This window comes from Bufo gargarizans, chromosome 1 (assembly GCF_014858855.1).
Source record: "Bufo gargarizans isolate SCDJY-AF-19 chromosome 1, ASM1485885v1, whole genome shotgun sequence".
NCBI classification, from domain to species: Eukaryota; Metazoa; Chordata; class Amphibia; order Anura; family Bufonidae; genus Bufo; species Bufo gargarizans.
Window position 1 is genome coordinate 480,182,398 of NC_058080.1, and position 12,790 is coordinate 480,195,187.

Sequence of the window (12,790 nt, forward strand, 5' to 3'; positions counted from 1 at the left end):
ATCCCCTCCCTCTCCTTGATTGACATGGTCAGGAGGCATGACTATGCACGAATCTGGCCCTGTCAATCAAGAATTAGAGAGAAGGGCTGGAAGAGGAAGCATGAGGAGCGAGTTGCACCAGTGGCTTGGCCCTTCCCTCGGTTCATATAACTGCTCATTGACGTATAGATTACAAGTATTTTTTCTCCAGAATGGAGCAAAGGTTTCATTACATTTAGCTGAACTAGCTCAACAAGGCATTGGGCATTGGTTTAACTATGAATTTCCTGGCAACAGGTTAAAAATCTTCTCCTTTTATGCCACATATTACACATATCCTACTGTCATAGCAGGGTATGTTGTGTTCCTTCTGGTTGTTCACAATAACATTCTGGGATGTCTGAGATAACACAACCAGTCTGTCACAGCCTTTCACTCTAGACAATTGGTAATCGTTGTAGGTGGTAACCATTACAATGGACAAGAACAAAGAGGGGAATTTATACCCCTCATTCCAGTTTTCTAGTGGTAAAAAGCCTACATTTAGATGCAGGTGGCGTTTGTACGCTGCCCTCACCACTTTTTCTAGAAGGGGGCAGGCCAGTGGTCCCGGTGTAGCAGGCCAAATTTACCCCTTCTCAGATTAAACCTGGATATAGTTTGGCCCAGGCCAGAGTATACCCCGGGTGTTAACTGTCCGAGGCCAAACTATCCCACAGGGTGTAAAATAGCCTAAGGCAAACTATACTCCTTCATGCCAAATTATACCCAGGGGGATAAACTCTATACCCGGGGGTGTAAAAAAGAGTAGGCCAGAATATATCCCTCAGGCAATAATGTTATCATTTCACTGGATTTTAACTGACACTAGGTGGCGCTGCCCCATCAGTTGTATTGTAACTTGTTATGTATCTTTCTCTCTGCTCTCTATGACATCAAACTTTTTCCAACTTTGAGAACCATGGAAGACCAACCGTATGACCACTTTTTGAGATTCTACACTGTGTAACACAACAAAACTACCCCCAGTAGATTTACAATCTACCTCCAGAGAAACGTGTAACTGCCAAGCCCCAATTCAGACAAACAGCTAAGCCATATCAAGCAGACATGTAGGTCACGGACAAATCTAATTTCCCCTCGAAAACAGGGAAACAGAAAAAGAGAGAGAGCGCACAATAGTGTAATATGTTCAACCGGATAAGGATATCAAAGTGAGAAGTATCCAAACTCACCTAATGGAGTTGTGCTCCGGCAGGCACAACTCTACTGTAAGCTTTAATGAAAATAAGACCTTTAAACCAGGACGGGGGGGGGGGTGGGTGGGTGGGTGGATGTAGTGTTTTGTGGTACTTTACTGAGCTGCCTGTGTCCTCTGGTGGTCGATCCAAACAAAAGGGACCACCAGAGGACCAGGTAGCAGGTATATTAGACGCTGTTATCAAAACAGCGTCTAATATACCTTGTTAGGGGTTAAAAAAATCACATCTCCAGCCTGCCAGCGAGCGATCGCCGCTGGCAGGCTGGAGATCCACTCGCTTACCTTCCGTTCCTGTGAGCGCGCGCGCCTGTGTGCGCGCACGTTCACAGGAAATCTCGGCTCTCGCGGGAGGACGCGTTTATGCGTCCACCCAGAAGAGCAGGGCCGCCGCTAGGACGCAATCCTGCGTACGGCGGTCCTGAAGCGGTATACAATGCAGTCCACAGGCAGCATGTTATAGATCAGGAGGATCTGATCAAATATATTTATTACGGATGAGGGAATCAATTCAACCGGTTTGGAATTAATTTTGAATAGTGTTGAGTAAACTTGTTTTAAGCTGCTACCATGGACAATAACAATTCATAATCCATAAGGATTCTTCGATGACCTGAACCCAACGCCGAACTTTAAACACAAGTTCGCTCAACACTAATTGTGAATTTCCCAAAAATGATCCGTGATTCGTTTCAGGAGAGAGAGGGAGAATTAGCACATTTTACATCTGCTGGCATCAGATAGGCTTAGGAAAGCTAAGTTGAATATCTTTCTGAAAAACCCAAAGAGGTGTTGCCTCTCATACAATACTTTGCACACATACTACACATACTAGGCACTCTTCACGATGAGAAAGAGTACCCCCCAGACAACACATATATATTGCCAGAAACCCAGAGTAGCATACTAGGCTTTCTTTTCTTTTTCTTTCTTTCTTTCGTAAAGAATCAAATATGCTGCAATTGGCTAGAAAGTTGGTATAAAACACTCCAAGTCTCTTTGGACTTATGTATTTTTTCTATGCATTAGAGAGCGGGTGCTGGACCGACAGAAGCGCTGAACAGGCCATTTAAAGTGTAACTGCTGTTAGAAAATATATATATATTTTTTTAATATGTAGGGACAGTGACAGGGAACATTTTTGTAATATACTTTATTTAGGGAAGACGTTTATTTGTGGTAGAAAACTTGGTCTGAAATGTCCCTCTTCTATCAGCATAGGAGAGAGACGGGAGCTGCAGGCCTCTGCCTTTCAGCATAGGTCATCAACATGCCGAGTGTGGGACCCCTGCCGATCAGCTGTATGAGGGGACAGCACAAGCAGTGTGCATGTGCTGTCTCTCGTCCTGCTCGCTGCTGTTCTTTGATTGTCTAAACTAAATAAAATCTGATTTAACCTAAAATAAATTAAAAAAAACCTCACACGCAGGGCAGGTGCAAGGATTTTTGCCAACACAAGCGAAGCTACACTTTGGCGCGTCTGCATGGCTTCTCCTCTGTGTGGTTCTGGTATAAATTATTATAAATGATCATATTATATACCATTGAACCGTTCACCTACCCTAACTTGTCCTGACTCCTGCTGCTGCTGGTTGCCTGCCAGTGCGAGTGCGTCTGGACTGCTCTAATCTTGCTGACGGCTGTGTGTGTCTGTGTGAGTCAGTCTTGTCAGACACAACACAATCAGTCAGCTCGAGCCTCGCCTATAGTCCCTGCGCTACCCGCCACCGCGGCGCCGCTCACTCACTAGTCACGCCCCCATGGCAGGCTGAGCCCATGTGACCCTGTTGCCGTGACTTCCAGCGGCCGGCACACGCAGGCTGGGGGCGGGTGGACGGCGGCGCTGCGGCACAAATTCAAGTCAAGTAAGTGATAAAAAAAAAAAAGGGCATGCCTTATGGTAGCGCTGGCCCTGCTCACACGGCTACATCGATGAAAAAAAAAGAAAAATAAATAGCTCTTGTAAGACTATGATAAAAAAATCTCATTAAGGCCAAAAACAGGCTGGTAACTAAGTGGTTAATCTTTTCCCATACACCTACAGTTGCAAGAAAAAGTATGTGAACCGTTTGGAATGATATGGATTTCTGCACAAATTGGTCATAAAATGTGATCTGATCTTCATCTAAGTCACAACAATAGACCATCACAGTCTGCTTAAACTAATAACACACAAAGAATTAAATTTTGCCATATTTTTATTGAACACACCATTTAAACATTCACAGTGCAGGTGGAAAAAGTATGTGAACCCCTAGACTAATGACATCTCCAAGAGCTAATTGGAGTGAGGTGTCACAGCCAACTGGAGTCCAATCAATGAGATAAGATTGGAGGTGTTGGTTACAGCTGCCCTGCCCTATAAAAAACACACACTAGTTCTGGGTTTGCTTTTCACAAGAAGCATTGCCTGATGTGAATGATGCCTTGCACAAAAGAGCTCTCAGAAGACCTACGATTAAGAATTGTTGACTTGCATAAAGCTGGAAAGTGTTATAAAAGTATCTCCAAAAGCCTTGCTGTTCATCAGTCCACGGTAAGACAAATTGTCTATAAATGGAGAAAGTTCAGCACTGCTGCTACTCTCCCTAGGAGTGGCCATTCTGTAAAGATGACTGCAAGAGCACAGCGCAGACTGCTCAATGAGGTGAAGAAGAATCCTAGAGTGTCAGCTAAAGACTTACAAAAGTCTCTGGCATATGCTAACATCCCTGTTAGCGAATCTACGATACATAAAACACTAAACAAGAATGGATTTCATGGGAGGATACCACAGAGGAAGCCACTGCTGTCCAAAAAAAACATTGCTGCACGTTTACAGTTTGCACAAGAGCGCCTGGATGTTCCACAGCAGTACTGCCAAAATATTCTGTGGACAGATGAAACCAAATTTGAGTTTTTTGGAAGAAACACACAACACTATGTGTGGAGAAAAAGGGCACAGCACACAAACATCAAAACCTCATCCCAACTGTGAAGTATGGTGGTGGGGGCATCATGGTTTGGGGCTGCTTTGCTGCGTCAGGGCCTGGACGTATTGCTATAATCGAAAGAAAAATGAATTCCCAAGTTTATCAAGACATTTTGCAGGAGAACTTAAGGTCATCTGTCCACCAGCTGAAGCTCAACAGAAGATGGGTGTTGCAACATGACAACGACCCAAAGCATAGAAGTAAGGCTACTTTCACACTAGCGTTCGATCGGATCCGTTCTGAACGGATCCGATCATAATAATGCAGACGGAGGCTCCGTTCAGAACGGATCAGTCTGCATTATTTTTAGCATATAACAGCTAAGTGTGAAAATAGCCTCGTACGGATCCGTCCAGACTTTCAATGTAAAGTCAATGGGGGACGGATCCGCCTGAAGATTGAGCCATATTGTGGCATCTTCTAACGGATCCGTCCCCATTGACTTACATTGTAAGTCTGGACGGATCCGCACGCCTCCGCACGGCCAGGCGGACACCCGAACGCTGCAAGCAGCGTTCAGCTGTCCGCCTGTCCGTGCGGAGGCGAGCGGAGCGGAGGCTGAACGCCACCAGACTGATGCAGTCTGAGCGGATCCGCTCCATTCAGACTGCATCAGGGCTGGACGGCTGCGTTCGGGTCCGCTCGTGAGCTCCTTCAAACGGAGCTCACGAGCGGACCGACGAACGCTAGTGTGAAAGTAGCCTGAATCAACAACAGAATGGCTTAAACAGAAGAAAATACGCCTTCTGGAGTGGCCCAGTCAGAGTCCTGACCTAAACCCGATTGAGATGCTGTTGCATGACCTCAAGAAAGCGATTCACACTAGATACCCCAAGAATATTGCTGAAACAGTTCTGTAAAGAGGAATGGTCAAGAATTACTCCTGACCGTTGTGCACGTCTGATCTGCAACTACAGGAAACGTTTGGTTGAAGTTATTGCTGCCAAAGGAGGTTCAACCAGTTATTAAATCCAAGGGTTCACATACTTTTTCCACCTGCACTGTGAATGTTTACATGGTGTGTTCAATAAAACATGGTAACATTTAATTCTTTGTGTGTTATTAGTTTAAGCAGACTGTGATTGTCTATTGTTGTGACTTAGATGAAGATCAGATCAAATTTTATGACCAATTTGTGCAGAAATCCATATCATTCCAAAGGGTTCACATACTTTTTCTTGCAACTGTATACTGTATATCAATCTGCTCAGCTACTCAACAGGCTTCCTGCAGATTGCACTGGATTTTCATGGTGATAGGTTCCCTATAAAAAGGTAGTCTGGTTAAAATAATCTTCTGATATGAGCAAAGGTCACAGTGGTTTAAGTGGTGGTGTCTGTGCTGTGGGACCACCAGTGATTAAAAAATGCAAGGGCTTTACACAGTGCTAATATTGGGGCTGGCCAAAATTCAGAGCGCCATGACAAATAGAAAATTGTCTCTGGTGGCCAGATTTTTGGCATTTAGCAGGTGTTGTAGGAGACTAGTATGGGAGGAAGGAAACCCTACTGTTACTCTCTGCTGTGATCACTAGTGGAATAAGGGAGGTGAGGGGCTGCTGTTTTTACTGGAGAGGTGGGGGTACTTTTGACTGTTTTGGAAGTGGTAGAAGCATTCTATGACTTTAGTGGAAGCGGGGTAAACCTGCCGTGACAATTGGAAAAGTAGAAGAGAGAGGCGGACACTACCATTTAAATAGAGCTCTATTTTGATGCAAAAAACACAAGTGACCTGTAAGGCCAGGCTTGCATTATTCATGGTTACAGATCAGTTTCTGGATATTATTTGAATGTGCAGCAGTTGTTCCTCAACTGATTGTTTGGGGACCCTGCTTTACGGTATATGGTTCCAGGCTCTTAGACCTGTGTGAAACTTGTCCTTGCCTGGCTCATACCCTCTTTTAATTCTGCTAGTAGCAAGTTCTTTAATTATTTTATAATTATGTAACAGAGGGACTTTGTTGGATATATAATTTTCCTGGTCTGCTACCATAAAACATAATTTTAGTATAATTTATGGCTCATGATTTCTATTTTGGTGAATTTCTTTTTACAGCATGAGTTGTTTTGTTGAGGACACCTAAAACAGGCCAACTAATGAAAATGACTTGTAAGAGTGTTCTTATAGTGTGGACTGTCGACATGCATTTTTCATGAGTTTTTGATATTGAATATCCATTGTTTATTGTGCAGCCTATCCAACAATTCCCGGATTATGAGTCTTCTGTCACAGCTGGAGAAGATCAACACAGAGTCATCAGCCGTGGATATAGATAATGCAAGATTTGTCACTGCAAAAATCCTCCACTTGACACAGACCCAAGGTATGGCTTTATTTTTATTAATGTGTGTTTTGAAGGTGACAATAAAACTGTGGCACCTCCAGAAATCACTTGCTTTTAGATTTAATAGAGCTATTCTTTGTGGACCCCCCCGCTTCCAATTGCAGTTATGAATTTCCCATCATTGAAATTGCAACACCAAGATGGACAAGCAGTGATTAAAAAAATCTAGGAAGCAGTAGGTGTCACTAAAATCTGCTTGTGATGACATTTTCAAGCATCTATCTCCAATCTGTGGCATTTCGGAGGGGCATAAAAACCAGATTAAAAGCAAAGGTTTTTGGCCACATGAAACCTCAAAAATCAGATCAAGGTATATGGGTTGATTGTCCAATGCCCCCGTTCATCGATGCCAGTTATCATTACTTGCCGCAAATTGAGAAGGACAGAATCCATGAACTGAAAGACATTGGTTTATCACTCCAGCAGATCTACACACCTAGGCTTAGAGGTCAGCACTGTTAAACATTGGTGGTGCTCATATTCAATACTGAAGAAATCAACATGTTTTGAATATTATGATCACTAGAATAGGGGCCCTCTACCCCCTTCAACCCCCTGTAATGAACGGAGCGGCTGGTTGGGCATGTGCGTGGCCATTCCATTGATTTCTCTAGGAATTCTGGAAATGACTGATCGCTGTGCTAGTTGGTTGACCAGGCTCTCAGGCCTGCTAAAGTGCCTGTTAAGCACTGCCTGCAGCAGGGCTTAAGGGGAAGCTTGGAGGAATCCCATAGACTGCAATAGTATTGTTTTGCAGTCTATAGTATAAGCTATCAAAATATTGCATGTTCGAGTCCCCTCAAGGGGGACTAAAAGTTACAGAAAAAAATGAATCAAAGATATTAAAATTCACCCCCTTTCCCAATGTTACATGTAAAAAATGTTATTAGTTATGAGTGTTAGTATATGGCAGCTGTGTCTAAGGACTAGCTGGCTCTGGTAGGAACTGTTGCAGCTTTGCTTCCTCCCTCCTAGTCCTGAAGGTGCCAAAAGAAGACTGGGGGAAGAGCTGCGCGATATTGAAGGTGTGTTGGTCCGGGTGGGAGGAGCCCATCTCTACACATCATACAGAGAGGGGAGGGCCTGCCTTTACATTATACAATAGACCACAGCAGGCTACACCCAGGAAGCTCCTCCCCTCTCCCTCCCCCAGATCCTGCTTACAGCTTGTCATCCCCCACAACATGTCCGTGGCCTAATGCCCCCCTGGGGCCGTCCTCACCAGGCCGAAGCCCCTCTGCCGCATTTGCAGCTACCACCATGCTTATAGCTACCCAGGGCAGTAGGGTGGCTGGCGCTGCCACTCTCTGAATCCTCCCTCTGCAGATGGCAGGGGGAGGATCTGGAGCGTCTCCTCTCCTACATAGAGCGTGCCTGCTGTCCGGCTGCCACATAGTGATCCCTGCACAGTTTTAAAATCACATGGGTACACCAAGCCTTTCTGCTACCTGAGGCAAAAATTTAAACCGCTCCTCCACCCACTAATCCCCATGCCAAATTCTCAACCTAACCCCTTCCCTCCTAACATTGCATACCTCATTACAAAATATACAGGATAATACAGCCCCACACATCTGTTACATTCAGTGACGTCTCCTTTGACTTCTCCATTCAGACCAGACCGCCATGATGATTTTTCAGCCGTCCCTTCTCTCTGCAGAGTTTGACAAACATACATCTTAGTTTCTTACTTTTCCATCCTCACACCTTTTCTACACCCCATCCTGTCACCCCCCCCCCAATACTGTGCCCGCTGTGCTCCCCAATGCTATACTGCAGAAACGTTCCCCCTGAAAATACTAGTACCACTCAGATAGTGCCCCCTTCAATAATTATTGGCACACAGTGCCCAAAAAATAACTGCTCCCAGCAAATACTGCCCCTGACACTAATAGTGTAAACATAATGTTCCCCAAAAATGATTGTGGTAAGCTGATACTGTGCCAGGGTGCCCCCCACATTAATAGTGCTCCCCAAAGTCCAACCAATAGTAATTGGCCAGAGCGCACTTAGTAGAAATAGTGCCCCCAATAGTAATAATGTCCCCACTGTGCCCCAAAAGCAATAATGCCCAAGGTGCCCAAACTAGTAACCATATTCCCCATAGTCCTCCAGTAGTAATAAAGTTCTTCACAATGCCCCCTAGTAGCAATAATTCTCTTTATAATGTGACAGTAGCAAAATGCCCCTAATGTGTGCCAGTACAAAAAATTCCCCCTAATAATGTGAACAAAAATGCCCCTGTTCTTTGTACCAGTGCAAAAAATACCCTCTCTTAGTGCCCCAGTTGAGCTAGTGTCCCCATAATGTGTGCCAGTATAAAATACCCCTATATAGTGCACCAGTAAATGCCCACATAGTGCGCCTCTCTCCCTTCACCATAATGCCCCCCCATAACGTGTGCCAGTATAAAATGCCCCTATATAGTCCCCCCAGTAAATGCCCCCATAGTGCTCCCCATCCTCATAGGGTCCACCATAATGTTATGCCAGTATAAAATGCCCCTATATAGTGTCCCAAGTAGATGCCTCCATAGTGCTCCTCTTTCACCCTTCCCCAAAGTACCCCCCATAATGTGTGCCAGTATAAAATGCCCCTATATAGTGCCCCCAGTAGATGCCCTCATACTGTCCCCTATAATGTGCCAGTATAAAATACCCCTTCTTAGTGCCCCCAGTAGATGCCTCCATAATTTGCCATAAAAAATGCCCCTATATAGTGCCCCCATAGTGTTCCTCTCCCACCCATAGTGCGCCCAACAGCATTGTGCCAAATAAAAAAAATAAAAAAGCACTAGTTCTTACCTCCATGCTTCTGGCAATGATGCGATGCAGGCCTCTTCCTTCCTGTGTCCCATGCTGTACCCTGCCCGCCTCAAGCAGCGCACTGATGAGGATTCATTGCGCCGGCCTCTGAGAGGATGCAGGCCTAGTGCCTACAACTTATCAGAGAAACAGGGAGGGGAGACGCCGGCCCCGCCGCAGCAACTGTATCACTGATCTGAGGACGGCGATACAGATGAATGTAGAGACATGAGGTCTCACCCCCCCTACTTATCTCCAGGGCCACGCTGCTTGAGGTAATCGATTCACCTCGCCTAATTGACACTACAGCCCTGTAAAAGCAGGCAGCAGCACCTGGGTCAATAAAAAAAAAAATGGATGGCTTCTAAGGGGGAATGGGGGGTCCAGACTCATTAAATGTGGCCCTGATTGGTGCCCATACACGGTCTGGTGTTTATTGCTGTGAATACCTATACCGATACGATACCGGGATTTGCCATTCACCGATAATGGGCTGCGCCACTGCTGTAAATACCCATATATTGCTGCCTATACACTGTCTGGTGTACATTGCTGTGAATACCCATATACTGGTGCCCATACGTGGTCTGGTGTATATTGCTGTGAATACCCATATGTTGCTCCCCATACATGGTCTAGTGTATATTGCTGTGAATACCCATATATTGGTTCCCATACTCGATCTGGTGTATATTGCTGTGAGTACCCCTCGATCTGGTGTATATTGCTGTGAATACCCATATATTGCTGCCTATACATGGTCTGGTGTATATTGCTTTGAATACCCATATATTGGCGCCTGTACACTGTCTGGTGTATAATTCTGTGAATACCCATAAATTGGCGCCCATACATGTCCTGGTGTATAATTCTGTGAATACCTATATATTGCTGCCTATACATGGTCTGGTGTACATGGCTGTGAATACACATATATTGGTGCCCATACTCAATCTGGTGTATGGTATATTGCTGTGAATACCCATATATTGGTGCCCATACATGGTTTGGTGTATATCGCTGTGAATACCCATATATTGGCGCCCGTACACTGTCTGGTGTATAATTCTGTGAATACCCATATATTGGCACCCATACATGTTCTGGTGTATATTGCTGTGAGTACCCATATATTTGCGCCTGTACACTGTCTGGTGTATAATTCTGTGAATACCCATATACTGGTGCCCATACACGGTCTGGTGTATATTGCTGTGAATACCCATATATTATATACCTGGTGCGGCTCAGCTTCTGGAACTCTGGTTTACTGCTGGCAGTGCACTTACCAGTAAAACAATGGCACTTCCAGGTGCACCTCAGCAATTAGCGGTAATCTGCACGTGGCCCCCGTGGCCGGGCTGCACCATTTTCAGGCACAGTCGGGGCATTTTTAGTCCCAGTTGACACATCTCTAATTAAACTGCGATAAATTGCTTATTACTTGCCTGTTATTAGCCTTTAACCCTTGGCTCCGAGCTCTGCTGGATTACAAGGAAAGCACTTCTAGTGTGGAATTCCTTCATTTGTCTTCAAGCCAAAGAAAATAAAGATCACATGTAGTGGAAAAAATCATGATGGCTAAAAATAATGTGCGTTGGTCGTAGGGAGGCTCAGTGCCGTTCTCAGGAGGGGTGGCTTGGCATCTGTCAGCATTCGTCAGCATGTCAGAGGTGCTGTACGGGAACCGCACTGTCCACGGCACCTTGCTGGGATCATAGCAATGAGTGATATCTGGGAAGCACTTGGTGTGGATGGTAAGTGTAGACGGCAGTGTGCATAGGTGGACGTGGTCGTGCCTGGGGTCGCATGCGTGACTGGGGAATATCTTTCATTTATGGCAAAGCTGTTACCGTGCATGTATTGTATGTAACACCATGGACCTTAGTACCTTATGTCTGTTCCTTTACAGTTTCACAGGTATATGTAGCTGAATACCAATCTCTGACATAGCGCCATACGGTTCTTTCTTCTTTTTAGATCCTTTTGTAGTGTGAAGCGCTGCAGCAGCTGGGGCAATAAGCATAATAAAAACCCTACAAATCTTCTTTGTGAACCAGTAGTGCGTGATATCTTGCTCCGCATTAGGCCTCTTTCACACAACCATTTACGGGCCGTTTTTTGCATTCCGTATACGGAACCATTCATTTCAGTGGTTCCGAAAAAAAAAAAAAAATGGAATGTACTCGGTATGCATTTTGTTTCCATATTTCCGTTTTTACGTTCCGTTGAAAGATGGAACATGTCCTATTATTGCCCGCAAATCATGTTCTGTGGCTCCATTCAAGTCAATGGGTCCGCAAAAAAAAAAAGGAACACATACGGAAATGCATCCGTATGTCTTCCGTATCCGTTCCGTTTTTGCGGAACCATCTATTCAAAATGTTATGCTCCGCCTAATTTTTCTATGTAATTACTGTATACTATATATGCCATACGGAAAAACGGAACGGAAAAATGGAACAGAAACGGAAACAAAAAATGGAACAACGGATCCGTGAAAAACGGACCGCAAAACACTGAAAAAGGCCTCATGCACACGGCAGTTGTTTGGGTCTGCATCCGAGCCGCTGGTTTGGCGGCTTGGATGCGGACCCATTCACTTCAATGGGGCCGCAAAAGATGCGGACAGCACTTTGTGCGCTTTGCGGACAAGAATAGGCATTTATATTGAAGGCTGTCCGTGCCATTCCGTAAATTGCAGAACGCGCACAGACACCGTCCGCGATTTGCGTACCGCAAAACACACCACGGTCGTGTGCATGAAGCTAAAGCCATACGGTTGTGGGAAAGAGGCCTTACTCTGCTACAGCTGTAAATTGGCTTCTCTGTGATTTCACTATGTGTAACGTCTTTGGCTGCATTCATACACAGCCTTTTTGGTGACCTTTTTTTTTTTTTTACGGTATTTTTTGGCCAAACCTGCTGTGGGCTGATGTTCCAGGGCTCCAAGTCATTGATCACAGACCAAACACTGACCAGGCCTCTTTCACACATGTGCTCTCCATGTTCATCATGGACACAACAAAGTTCTATTGATTTTAATGTGTTTGTTCACATATTAGTAGCTTTCCACTGTACGTGGGCCAGTGGAAAAACACATGCACTACGTTGGTCTTTGATGCAGACCAAGAATGCCCATTGAAGTCAATGGGTCTGTAAAAAAAAAAAACACTGACACAACACAGATGCCATCCATGTTCTGTCAGTGTTTTTTCACTGACCTTTGGTAGGAGATGATCTGGAAACAAATTTTCAACCTAGCAGTGTACTTGAAATTCGGATAACTCACAGAGTGCAAAAGAAACCTAAAACAGACACATGGATCGCTTTACAAACACGGAAATGTGTATGGGGCCCAAATCACAGATGTGAGCTAGGCCTTAATCACAAGTCCATGTCCGTCATGACATCTGTGACAAGATGGTCAGTG

General features: G+C 44.9%; 1 protein-coding gene across 6 annotated transcripts in view; it reads left to right on the plus strand.

Moving 5' to 3' along the window:
- The window catches only part of AGTPBP1 (ATP/GTP binding carboxypeptidase 1), a 182,909-nt gene that overhangs the window by 49,580 nt on the left and 120,539 nt on the right, over nt 1-12,790 (plus strand). For 5 of the 6 annotated variants that reach the window (XM_044273638.1, XM_044273644.1, XM_044273631.1 and 2 more), the window contains exon 3: nt 6,402-6,532. In XM_044273638.1, coding sequence (XP_044129573.1) covers nt 6,402-6,532 — 131 coding nt within the window. Of the gene's footprint in view, nt 1-6,401; nt 6,533-11,031; nt 11,115-12,790 lie in introns of those variants that run through there. The other variant, XM_044273662.1, reaches the window with a different exon arrangement.